This window comes from Eptesicus fuscus, chromosome 16 (genome assembly GCF_027574615.1).
Source record: "Eptesicus fuscus isolate TK198812 chromosome 16, DD_ASM_mEF_20220401, whole genome shotgun sequence".
Lineage (NCBI taxonomy): Eukaryota > Metazoa > Chordata > Mammalia > Chiroptera > Vespertilionidae > Eptesicus > Eptesicus fuscus.
In genome coordinates, this window is record NC_072488.1 from 22,913,301 (window position 1) to 22,926,386 (window position 13,086).

The 13,086-nt window shown below is 43.4% G+C and overlaps 1 protein-coding gene across 1 annotated transcript in view; it reads right to left on the reverse strand.

Moving 5' to 3' along the window:
* LRPPRC (leucine rich pentatricopeptide repeat containing) overlaps nt 1–9,342 on the reverse strand; it is an 88,726-nt gene extending 79,384 nt beyond the window's left edge. The window contains exon 1 of the mRNA XM_028140007.2: nt 9,167–9,342. Coding sequence (XP_027995808.2) covers nt 9,167–9,315 — 149 coding nt within the window. The 5' untranslated portion in view covers nt 9,316–9,342. The remainder of the gene's footprint in view (nt 1–9,166) is intronic.
* Between the last annotated feature and the right edge of the window lie 3,744 nt (nt 9,343–13,086).

The window sequence follows — 13,086 nt, forward strand, 5'->3', positions numbered from 1 at the left end:
ACTTGTACACTCTTTTTTTGTACTGCTGATCCTGTACCAAAAACATTTTCTTTTATTGTTACTGCTTTTTAAATTTTGTTTAGCCACTTAAAGAAAATCTGTTTATAGCACAATTTGCCTCAAATCCATTCCAAGTTGTATATTTGTTTTCCAATAAAAAAATTTTTTACCTCCCCTCCTCCCCCAAAAAAGCTACAAGAACCAGATTTTTATAAGCAGGCTTCCACCTGTCAAAAGGCTCTGTCTTTTTAAAATTAATATTTTACTTTTTCAAGGCATTTTTTAGGTTTACAGAAGAATTATCTGGGAAGTACAGAATTCCCATATACCCTCTTCCTCCTCTACCCAGTTTCCCCTATTAACAGTAAAGGTGAGACTAGGTAATGGAAAAACAAGTAAAGTATTTAGATTTTATGATCTATATATATAAAAGGCTAATATGCAGTGTCCTCTGGGGAGTTCAACCAGAAGATGGGGGCCCCAATTGGCCCTGATAGCTGGCCAGGCCTAGGGACCTGGCCTAGGGACCCGACCCGTGCACAAATTTTGTGCACCGGGCCTCTAGTATGCTTATAAAACACAAGACTGATTTTCATAAAGCTGCTCTCTTGGCTTATTTTGTTGTACCATTCTGTAGTCAATGGGGATTGCAAACATCATTTATGTTCTCACCAATCCCTTATTTTGACTATTCCACTTGTGTTTTCTTTAGCCTGTTGATACAGTTGATTACATTAATTGGTTTTCAAGTGTTGAGCCAGCCTTGTACACCTGGAATAGACCCCAAATTGGTCACAGTATAGAATTATTTTAATACATTTTATACACATACTGACCCCACTTAAGTTTTAAGATATTAAAAATTCTAAAAGATAACTCCTAAAGTGGTTGGTACTCCTTTCAAATTGCTCCACTGCTATTCACTATACCACTACTACATTGTTCCCTGAAGCTCAAAATCTTAGGATAATTATTTTATTGTTCAATCCCTCTCACCCTTCACACCCATCCTTCCAAGCAAGGCAGAAGTCAGCAGGCCAAGCAAGTAAGCAACAGATGGGATGAGGTTTGAGAGGAAGACTGGCTAGGCCATAAAGTATTTTGAAGCTAAAGAGTCTGATTTTTTTTTTTCTAGACACAGATTTTATTTCAGGAACAGGATTGTATCAGAACTCTTAGGCTTATAAGCATGATCTATTTCTGTTTTGAAAAGGTAAGTCAGGCTGCTGAATGGAGAATAAATTAGAGGGCAGCAAGAATTAAAACAGAGATCCATTGAGGAAGCTATTGCAGTGTAGTCCAGGTGAGAGAATGATGGAAACTTGGACTACAGTGGGCAGTGTAGATGGGACAGAAATCCATAGCACCACGGCCATCACCTGATTTAATTACAAATTCCAAGTCACACCACACAATTTGTTAATTCTTACCTACATGTAGTGAAGAAAATCTCACGTATTAAGTGCTTACTTAATTCTCTGTATACATCTGACACTATTATGTATCATTTTCATAAACAATTGATAAGCACAATCTTAAAGGGAAAAAAAGAAGGCTCCATGGCCTGGTGGAAATACATAAGCGGTAAGAGTGTGGGTTTGAGCCCTAGCCAGTTGGGCTCAGTGGATAGAGCATCGGCCTGTGGACTGAAGGGTCCCAGGTGCAATTCTGGCCAAGGGCACATGCCTGGGTTGTGGGCTCGATCCCCAGTAGGGGGGTTGCAGGAGGCAGCTAACCAATGATTCTCTCTCATCATTGATGTTTCTATCTCTCTATCCCTCTCCCTTCCTCTCTAAAATCAATAAAAATAATTAAAAAAAATAAAAGAGTGTGGGCTTGCGTCCTACAGACCAGCCTGAGTTCAACCTCTGCCATTTACAAGATATGAGACTTTGGCCAAGTTACTGCAACTCTCTCAAAGCCTGTAAAATCTGAGAGGTAACTGTATTTACCTCACAAGAATATCATAAAGATTGACTGAAAAATACACTGTTTCCCAAAATATCACACTTCTGCTAGGAAAGATGGTTTTAGATTACATCTAGACAAAGATTTTCCATTTTAGTAGTTCTATGTACTGTAATAAATATTTTAAAATACTTACCACAGCAAGCTCTTTATTTTACTAGAATTCCCACTTAAGGCAAAATTAAGTTATAAAAATGTTAGTTTAAACCTAAAACCAATGTTAAGAAAAATATTAGATATAAATAACAGTTTAGGTAGTACTCAGTTTTGGCAAAAAAATCTGAAGGCAGTATACAAATGCCCCAAGTTTGGATAACATTGGAAAAATGTATATAAAAAAACTGGCAAAGTAACTGTAATAAATATTAACTACGTATTTACCAGAGCATTTTCTTTTTTCAATGTACTAACAGAAAGCACATAAGACTTATTTTAAAGGGCCTATTGAAATTCAAGCTAAACTATTTAACAGCTACCTGGCTCTGGCAAAGGTATTTGGTCTAAGCATTAGTTCCTCATATGAAGAAAAATACTACCTTGTAAAGATAATATTTAAAAAAGCAGTTATCAGATTCCTAACAGAACAGTGCTCAAAAAAGCTCTTATTCTAGAACATGCTCAATAAACATCTGTTGATTGGCCTTTTTGTAGTCTTTTGTAGAGCTGTCACAATGAACTTTCTCCCTGAATTATTTTGCAAAGCCTCAATTCTTCAAAAAGTCTTGCCCAGTTAAGCTGTCCCTCAAACACAGCTCTATACTTTATGGTAAGTCACTGAATTTCTGACTAAAAACGTGTGCAACTCTCCTACACTTTGATAATAGTCTCCGGGCTTGAAACACCAATGCCATTCCTTTCTCCCTATCCAGATGTTCCGTCCAGCTCAGAATACTGCAGTCCATAGGGATGTCTCAGCTCTGACAAGAAGTGATGAAGAGTCAGTTAACCAGGTTGAGACCTATAATGTGATGGGGATACTCTTTAAAGTCTACAGTGTGAGAGTGGGATGAAGTAGATTACTCTAACGATCCCTTGCAGAGTTAACATTCTCAGATCTTACCTGTGATAGTCTTTAATTCCTAAATTTATAACATATCATATATTGTCTTTTTTTTTAATGTTTTTATGTCCTTAAATACTTTCATAACCTAAACTACTTATTCAAAACATTTCAGAACTGGGAATCACAGTAGTTGAATCCCAACTGGAGATCCTGGATAAAATAGTTCACTCTTCTAAGCCTCAATTTCCTACTTTGAAATGTGTGATGTATTCATACAAATACACTTGGAAAATGGTAAAGATCTAAACAAAAGGTACTATCTATACTAATAAAAGGGTAATATGCTAATTAGACCGAGAGACTGGCCGGGGAGGACAGTTGGGGGCCATGAGGCCGGCAGGGGAGGGCAGTTGGGGGCCATGAGGCTGGCAGGGGAGGGCAGTTGGGGGTGCTCAGGCCGGCGGGGCGGGGAGCAGTTGGGGGCGAGAAGGCTGGCAGGGGGTCAGTTGGGGTCAATCAGGCTGGCAGGCAGAGTGGTTAGGGGCAATCGGGCAGGCAGGCAGGTGAGCAGTTAGGAGCCAGCAGTCCTGGATTGTGAGGGGGATGTCCGACTGCCTAAACCGGCAGTCAGACATCCCCCGAGGGGTCCCAGATTGGAGAGGGTGCAGGCTAGGCTGAGGGACAACCCCCTCCCTGTGCACGAATTTCGTTATATTAATCTCCAAATCTATTCTTTCTAATTGTTAGCATCCTTACCAATCTCTCGTTCTCTCTCTCTCTCTCAAGAAAAGGAAGTATCTTTCCTCAGTTCTGCACCCACTAGTTGAGGTCCTATTAGTCCTAACTTGTAGTATTATGTTGTTCCTAACTGGTCTGTCCATCTCCAGCCTCTATCTCTCCATGAGTCTATGTGAACTTTGTCAACATTTGTACCTCTCAAAACCTTTCAAAGGCTTCCAACCATCAAATGACCAACTTTCTAATCAACCTTGTTAGCATTAAGGAATCAAATAACCTTTGCAGTGTCAACTTCCACTACATACCACCCCACATTAGTCACACAGGATAGAAGTACCACCTCCAAGTTTCTTCATGCTCTTCTCTTCCCCTGGAACACTGACTAGTCATTAGCGTGCCTCCTCTCAAACTGAAGTGATCCCCTACCACAAAACAAATGTGATTGCTCTTCTCTCTAAAAGTAAATTCATCTCCTATGGGTAGCACTAATGTAATAGTTGCACTGTGCCTATCATAATCCTCTGTAATTGATAAATTTATACACACAAGGAGCAGAGGCTGAATCACAGCCCCAAAGGACCGAGACATACTCTTAATGCTTGAGAAGATTTTCTTTAAGTGATAAACAAGGGATTTTTCTTTCCTTCCAACGTTAGACACGTCACATCAGTCTGTCTTAGGGCAATATGTGATCTTCACCTTTGAGCCAACCATCAATCTAAATCTACTTCCAAAATGGTTTACCTCAAAGCTAATCTTTCCTCTGAAGCACGCAAGTACTATTCTTAAAACTCTCACAATGCATAAGCAGCTTATAATCCAGAAGTGTGAGAAAATGAGTATGAGAAAGCAAAAGTGTTGCTCTTCCACCTCCCCAAAGAAAGGGTAAGAGCTGGTTTTTAAGAAAACATTTGTTTAAAAAAAAAAAGCGCTGCCCTGGCCAGGTGGCTCAGTTGGTTGGAGCGTCGTCCCATACACCAGAAGGTTATGGGTCCGATTCCCAGTCAGGGCATGTACCTAGATTGCAGGTTCCATCCTCGGCTGGGGCACATGCGTGAGGCAACAGATCAATGTTTCTTTCTCTCTCTAAAAATCAATGAAAACATATCCTCAGGTGAGGATTTAAAAGGAAAACATTTTTTAAGTACTGAAATAGGAAAATGAAGAGTAAGACTAAAGAATATAAAAGTATATACTTTTTGGCCCCCGTCAATGTGGCTCAGTTGGTTGGAGTGTCATCCTGTGCAGCAAAAGGTGGCGGGTTCAATTTTTGGTCAGGGCACATACCCAGGTTGCAGGTTCCATCCCCAGTTGGGGTGCATGTAACCAATCGATGCCTCTCTCTCATATCGATATTTATCCTTCTCCCTCTCTCTAAAAAAAGTACATACTTTTTGGTGCTCCAATTTTGAAAACAGGTTAATATATTTGCTTAATAATACTCATTTTTCCTTCTCAGACAGGACATTCCTGGAAATAAAGATCAGAGTGAATGTGTGGAAATTAACTACATTATATGAATGGGCTAAGTACCCCAAACTTCTTTGCATCTCACAATATTCCTTACTCAATGTCTAAGATTTTCATTGATATCCTCAACTCAAGGCAAAAAAAATAAAACAAAGTTTCTGCCTTCAAGGAACTTACAGCCAGGTCTGGAGTGCATGTAATCATGTTAATGGATGCTTTAGTGAGTCCAGCTATGGGAGAAAGTACAAGAAAGGAGCAGTCAAATGAGAGAAGCAGTCAAGAAAGATTTAACAAAGAAGGAAAACACTTGAGTAGGGGAAAAGGTAGACACACCTCAAGAATGAACATTATATTCAAAGGCAAGCAGGTATGTAGCATGGCCCACCAGAGCCTTGCTGGCCCACAGACCAGCAGCATTTTTATCATTTGGGGGCCTGTTAGAAATGCAGAATCTCAGTCCCCTGCCTAGATTTATAAAATCCAAACCTACCGTTTTTTAAAATATATTTTTATTGATTTCAGAGAGGAAGGGAGAGGGAGAGAGTGATAGAAACATCAGTGATGAGAAGGAATCATTGATTGGCTGCCTCCTGCACGCCCCACACTGGGGAGTGAGCCTGTAACCTGATCATGCGCCCTTGACTGGATTCAAACCCGGGACCCTTCAGTCCGCAGGCTGCCGCTCTATCCACTGAGCCAAATAGGCTAGGGCAAAACCTCCATTTTTAACAATATCCCCAAGAAATTCTTATGCTCATTATAGTTTCAGAAACCCAGTAGACTTCAAAATAGTAGTTTGGTATGGTTAGAATATAGGATGCCATGGGAAAGAACTCATAAGAAGCGAGACTCCAACATCTCCAGATCATGGAGCACCTTACCTTGGACCTAGTGGGAGTCATCAGTGTCTGACTGTAAGTAATAAAATGACATGATCAAATTATCAAGGAGACTAGAGAATGATATGGGGGTTGGAAGAAGGGATTCATTCCACATGAAGTAAATCTAATAAGACTTAATCATTGTGGAGTCAATACATGGGGTAGGGGAGGTGTCAATGAACTATGAATGAGAAATCTCGAGGAAACAGCAATAGCAATATTCACTAAAGCACAGAACACACAAGGAACAGATTTGGGAGGTAAGACTAGACCAATATGAGATGTGATGGATCTGAAGAACCTGTAGTTCAATCAGTAGATATCTAGTAGATAGTCTATGTACAGAAAGAGAAATAATGCCATTATCAGAGAGGTAGGGCTGATACCCTGAAAATGGAAGAGGTCACCCAAAGGGGATTAAAAAATGAGAAAGCAAAGGACTAAGGACAAAACACCCCCAAACATCAACATTTAAGAGATAAACAGAGGAAAAAGGAAGCACCAAAGCCAGTGAGAAAAATTCTAAAGACAAGAAAATCAAGAAAGAGTAATGCCAATGATGCCAAGAAATGAGTCTAATGCAGGCAAAATAGGTGACAGTAATATGCCAGAGATCAAGGCCTTGAACATGGGTCATCTTACACATATGCTAAGTGACTAGAAGGAGTTATATATTAGTATATCAATGGTTCTTTCTGGGGGATAGAATTAGGATGATTTTTAGTTTATTGCTTTTTCCTGCATTTTGCAATTGTTCCTCATGAGTTTTATAATTTAAATATATATGATAAAAAAGTTAATAAACAAGACAATGATGGTTTTTGTAGAGGTGACTGCAGTGGGTAGATGAGGGGATGCAAAGTGAGGAAATGAAGGATGGGAGTACAGACAGGGAAGAGAGATTGGGAAGCATCTAGAGTCCTGGGGAAAGTTTTATATTTCAGGAGGGAAAGATCTAGGCATGCTTGGAGGCTGAGGGACAGAAGATTGCATAGAAAAAGGGTTTAGTGTCTAGGAGAATAAGGGGACAAATACTTCTTTACTTACTGAGCACACAGTGGTGAATAAGGTAAAGTTCTGCTCTCAAGCAACTTATTTTCTAAGAAAATAGAGAAAAGATAAACAAGTAGTATCAGACAAGTGAGATATGCTATGATAAAACTAAAATAGGGTAGATTTTTACAATGAGTGTTGACATAAGGCTTCTCTAAAGAAACAGCATTTGAGTTGAGTCCTAAATGACAAGAAGCAGGAAAGACTTCTACTTTACAGATTAGACCGAGGATCAAAGAGGTTAGGTAAGATTTTGGAGCAAGTAAATGGAACCCAGGTCTGATGAACACCCAGACTTTTTATAATAAAACTAGAGGCCCAGTGCATGAATTCGTGTACAGGTGGGGCCCCTTGTCCTGTCAGGTGATCAGGGTCGATTGGGGCCAGCTGGCCGGGGAGAGACCAAGGGAGGTTGGCCAACAGGCCCCAATAGGAGCCCATTGGGGCCCACCAGCCAGGGAGGGGCTGTGGGAGAGCTCCAGAGCATGTCTGGCTCTCTCACCCAGTCCCCATCAGCTGGACCCCAGCAGCAAGCTAACCTACTGGTCGGAGTGTCTGCCCCCTGGTGGTCAGTGCGCGTCATAGCGACTGGTTGAGCGGTTGACCGATTCGGTTGGGCACTTAGCATATTACGCTTTTATTACATAGGATACCCTTTCTACTAGATTGTGTTCCCTCTGTTGTTTCCCTCAAATGCAACAGTGAAGATGAACAATAGACCCTCCAAGGGATGTTAAGGACTAGACAAATAAAGAGTAACTGGCATAACTGACTTTGTCAAAAGAACACTTTGAAAGCCAAAAGATGTAGTTCTGCGAAAGCAGAGGCATGAAGGTCAATGACTGAGGCCTAATGAGAAAATCTAGGCAGGCTCCAGGTTACAAGTAGGCTACATTCCCAAGATTTATAGCTAAGTTGTTAAGCATTCAGAAAACATTTCCTCTATTTAATTTTATGCAGAGAGTAGGTTTCCAGGCTGGTCTACAAAGATCCATGTAATCATACTTATTATTATAGTAACTAATAAAGCACTTACTAGGTACCAGGACCCACTACCCACGCTATTACTACTCCCACTTTATAACTAAGGAAATAGGCCTGGCTGGAGATACTAAGTAACTTGTCTAATGGCACTATGCAAATAAGTAGAGGTCAGCAGTCCAGCCCTGGCCTATTACAGATCCTTAGCTCTTAGTCTCATGCTGTCTCCCAAAATACCTTTAAACACTAGTCTTTCAAAGTCGGCTTTTCCCCAATTCTAAAACCTTAGTGCCCATCTCCCCTTCTCAGGGGTCAGGAATACTATTCAAATGAATACTTATTCCCCACCCCTACCTCCACCCCAAAAAGCCTAATACCAAACCTATCTCTTGATAAACTTCAATCCATGAGGGCATTTACTCACACGTTTGACACCCACTGAGAATTTAACTTGCCTTTGGAGTCTCCACGGAGTGCCTTGCATGTGTTCATTTATTCATTCATTGACACTTACTGAGCCTACTCTGACAATTCCCAGCCCATACCACAACCTCGTAAATGCTAGGAAACTCAAGCAAAATCCCAAACTGATCATAATTAAATGACCATCTCTAAGCTATCCCTTGCTCATTCAAAACTCCCAACCTACTCTCCCCTCCCCAGCCCCCCCCCCAATAAAACTCAAAATCTAAGTCCTAGCTGGTTACTGATCACCAATAATGCGTGCCCATGGGACAGCCCTAGCCGGTCAATCCTAAGGAGAGTGACACCCGACCCTCGCAGCAGCCTTCAAAGCCCCTCTCAGCTTCGTAGGCCGGAGGTAGCCCGAGGACATGATCCAAGCCGGAAACTAGCCATGCCCGCGGCCATGACCTTCTGAAGGCGACCAATCCAAATCACCCGAAAACCTCTGTAGGGAGCATGGTCCGATGCCCGGGGAGGTTTAGCCCTGGAGAGGCGAAGTGGGCACTCAGAGGGGGCAGGAGGGGCCCATGGCCCTCCAGGGTCAACGCCTGATCACCCGGAAGACGCCCACATTGCAGGCGGGCTGCGGGGAGTGCAGGGCACTCACCCGGGGACCGGCGCGATGCGAGCTGCGGGCTGACAGCGGGCGGCGGGCGGCCTGCCTGGGCCGCCGGCGAGGAGGCGCAGGGAGAGCGGGAGGCGCGGAGCCGCCCCGGCGCGGAGGAGCCAGCGGGCCGGTCTCAGAAGGGCTGCCATGGCTCGGCTGTGCCTACCGCGGGCTGCACGTTCCTCCAGAAGGACAGGAGGAGCACGTGACCTCGGGGTCGCCCGGCGCGGGAGAGACCAAGGCCGAGCGCGCCAGACGCCAGGGAAGGCATGAGTCGGTTTTCCGCTTGGAAGACGGAATTACCTACTTCTGTGAGGAGGTACGGTCCCTACGCCAAGTTTAAAATGACAACGGGGCCTTATGTGTTATTTAAGGGAGTTTTCACTTTCCGTCTTATGACCTTCACCCCAGCTGGTTCAGCCGCTCCACCCCTACGCTGTTCAGTTGGTAGAGTCGGAAGAGGTCGACTCCGCCCAGGTCAACGCCGGAGCTTGCCGGGGCCGACTGACGAGAACGCTCGAGAACTCTGCAGAAGAGCCGACTGTGAAGATCCCGGAGTGCGGAGTCTTCAGTGCGGAGGCGGGTGCCCCTGGCGTTCAGTGTTGCCGCGCGAACTGCTGGGGAGCGTCCCGGGGCTCTCAGAAATGTGGGACAGAAAAACGTGGAGGACCTTTGCACTCCGCCAGGGAACAGGGTAAAGGAACACCTAGGTTCGACCCTGCGTCCACAGGCAATGCCTCGCTTTATGAACTAGCTGGAGTCTGACACTTGCAAAGCTTTAACCGAACTCACCGCCCCCCCCCCCCCCCCAACTCCCACGCTCCCCTCTTCCTTCAATAAAGGCACCAGCATCGGAGGTAAGAGCAAGATGATGAAGAGTCTGGAGCCAAATCTGGGGATAGCATAGGAGGCTCTTGCTTTCATAGGGTTTATAGTCCAGAAAAGTCCCCTGTGCACAGGTAGGACAGGCTTCCGCTCCCTCCGCACCACCTGGCTGCCTCCTTCCCATTCCCGGGTGAGCACTCAGAAGTTACCTTTGGAAGCCCTGCCTAGTCATTTCCCGTTTGGCTGTTTAGCTCCCTTGACAGCTCCTTGAAAAAGAACTGTGTCACTTTTTCTTTTTTTTTTTTACGTTTTCTTTTTTTATTGACTTATTGGGGTTGGTTAAAATTACATAGAACTCAGGGGTACAATTCTAATACATCATTTGTATATTGTATTGTGGGTTCAACACCCCAAGTCAAGTCGCCTTCCATCACCATTTTTCCCACCTATACCCTCTTCAGCCTCTCCCTACTCTTTCCCTTTGGTAATCACCATACTGTTGTCTGCCCATGAGTGTGTGTGTGTGTGTGTGTGTGTGTGTGTGTGTGTGTGTTTGTTTGCTTAATCCCTTCACCTTTTCCACCCAGCCCTGTCACCTCCTTCCCCTCTGACGGCTGTCAGTCTGTTCTCTGTATCTATAGCCTGTTTCTATTTTGTTTGTTAGTTTGTTTTGTTCATTAGGTTCCACATATAAGTGAAATTATATGGCATTTGTCTTTCTCTGACTGGCTAATTTCACTTAGCATAATACTCTCGCTGGCCAAAGAGTAAGATTTCCTTCCTTTTTTAGGGCCAAGTAGTATCCCATCGTGTAATTGTTCCACAGCTTTTTTATTCATTCCTCTACTAATGAACACTTGAGCTACTCCAAATCTTGCCCATCCTATATAATAAAGCCTAATATGCTAAGTGTCCAGTTGTCCGTTCAACCAATCAAAGCATAATATGCTAATGATATATATGCTAAGGCTGCTCAACCGCTTGCTATGATGTGCACTGACCACCAGGGGGCAGACGCTCCTACTGGTAGGTTAGCTTGTTGCTGGGGTCTAGCCAATCGGGACTGAGCAAGATGGGCAGGACATGCCCTGGAGCCCTCTCACAGTCCCTCCCCTGCTGGTCAACCTCCTACATCCCTCTCTGACCCTGATCATGCACCAGTGGGGTCCTTCAGCCTGGCCTGCACCCTCTTGCAATCCGGGACTCCTTGGGGGATTGTCGGAGTGAGCCCGCTTCGGCCCAATCCCACAAGCCAGGCCGAGGGACCCCACTGGTGCACAAATTCGTGCACCGGGCCTCTAGTTTTACATAAAACATATATCTGAGATTGTAGCCATTATAATCTAAGACAAAGATTTTCACTTAAGACCAATTTTCTTTTTTCAAAGAAACATTCAGCCCTGGCCAATTTAGCTCAGTGGATGGAGCGTCAGCCTGAGGACTGAAGGGTCCCGGGTTCGATTCCCGGTCAGGGCACATGCCCGGGTTGTGGGCTCCATCCCCAGGTTGTGGGCTCCATCCCCAGTGGGGGGTGTACAGGAGGCAGCCGATCTGTGATTCTCTCTCATTATTGATGTTTCTCTCTTCCTTCCTCTCTGAAATCAGTAAAAATATATTTTAAAAAAGAAAAAAGAGCCCTAACCAGTTTGGCTCAGTGGATAGAATGTCGGCCTACGGACTGAAAGGTCCCAGGTTTGATTCCGGTCAAGGGCATGTACCTTGGTTGCAGGCACATCCCCAGTATGTGTAGAAGGCAGCTGATCGATGTTTCTCTCTCATTGATGTTTCTAACTCTCCCTCTCCCTTCCTCTCTGTAAAAAATCAATAAAATATTAAAAAAAAGAAAAAAGAAACATTCATCTTCAAAATTCTGAGCTGGAAGTATGGTATTCAATACCCTGAATGGGAAATTTACAAGATAGGGGATATTATTCTCATTTCACTTAGGTCAATTAAACTTTTTTGGCATCCTAACAGGGCCCCTACCCTTTATGGTTAATCACAAAAGATCAGAAAATAGAACCGATCACTCATAATTGTTTGTCCACCTTTTTGGAGTCTTCTCCAGTTTTCACACAAATCCATTCAAAATAGTGTGAACCAATTTACAATAGCTAAGATCTGGAAACAGCCCAAGTGCCCATCAGTAGATGAGTGAATAAAAAAAGCTGTGGTACATTTATACCATGGAATACTATGCAGCAATAAAAAAGAAGAATCTCTTACTCTTGGAGGCAGCATGGAGGGACCTAGAGAGTATCATGCTAAGTGAAACAAGTCAGTCAGAGAAAGTATCACATAATCTCACTCATATGGGATCTAATTAACAAAATAAACTGATGAACAGACTGGATCCAGAGACATGGAAACATGGAACAGAGTGCAGAATCTCGGAGGGAAGGCAGGGGAGGATGGGTGGGTGGCAGATAATCAACCAAAGACCTTGTATGCATATATGCATAACCCATGGACACAGACAACAGGGTGGTGAAGGTCTGGGGTGGGAGGCGGGGGCAGGCTGGAGGGGGCCAATGGGGGGGGGGGAAAGGGGGACATATGTAGTACTTTCAACAATAAAGATTAAAAAACACACACACACACACAAAACAATGTGAGCAAAGAACCAAGTGATTGCCTTGAGTTTAAAAGCCTATTTTGCTTAAAAGACTTAACATTTTAAGCAACAGATGTAATGTTTAGCTGTGATTGTATTTTCTCTTAAGGCAACTTGTCTGATGAATCAAGGGCTTCTTCCATCTGTGATTACATCTCCATATTCAAATTTATTCATGTATGTAATTCCCAATTATTCAAAAAAAATTCTGCTTTGACTTTTATTTGCACACAGCCCGAGATTCTCAGTATAAGTGGAGATCCAATTTATTATTGTTATACCCTTCAGCAACACTTCTGTCAAATAATAATTCTTCCATGAGCCCACAAACCAGAAAGACAGATGCAGGGTCATTTACTCTAAGAAAGTAACCAGCACTGGCAACAAGGGGCTGTTGCTGATATTCTCCCAGTGTCATCATGTGTGAAGGCTGAAAGTTTACGTGTTTCCCACAGGGCAGATAGTGTCTGAATAAATCAAT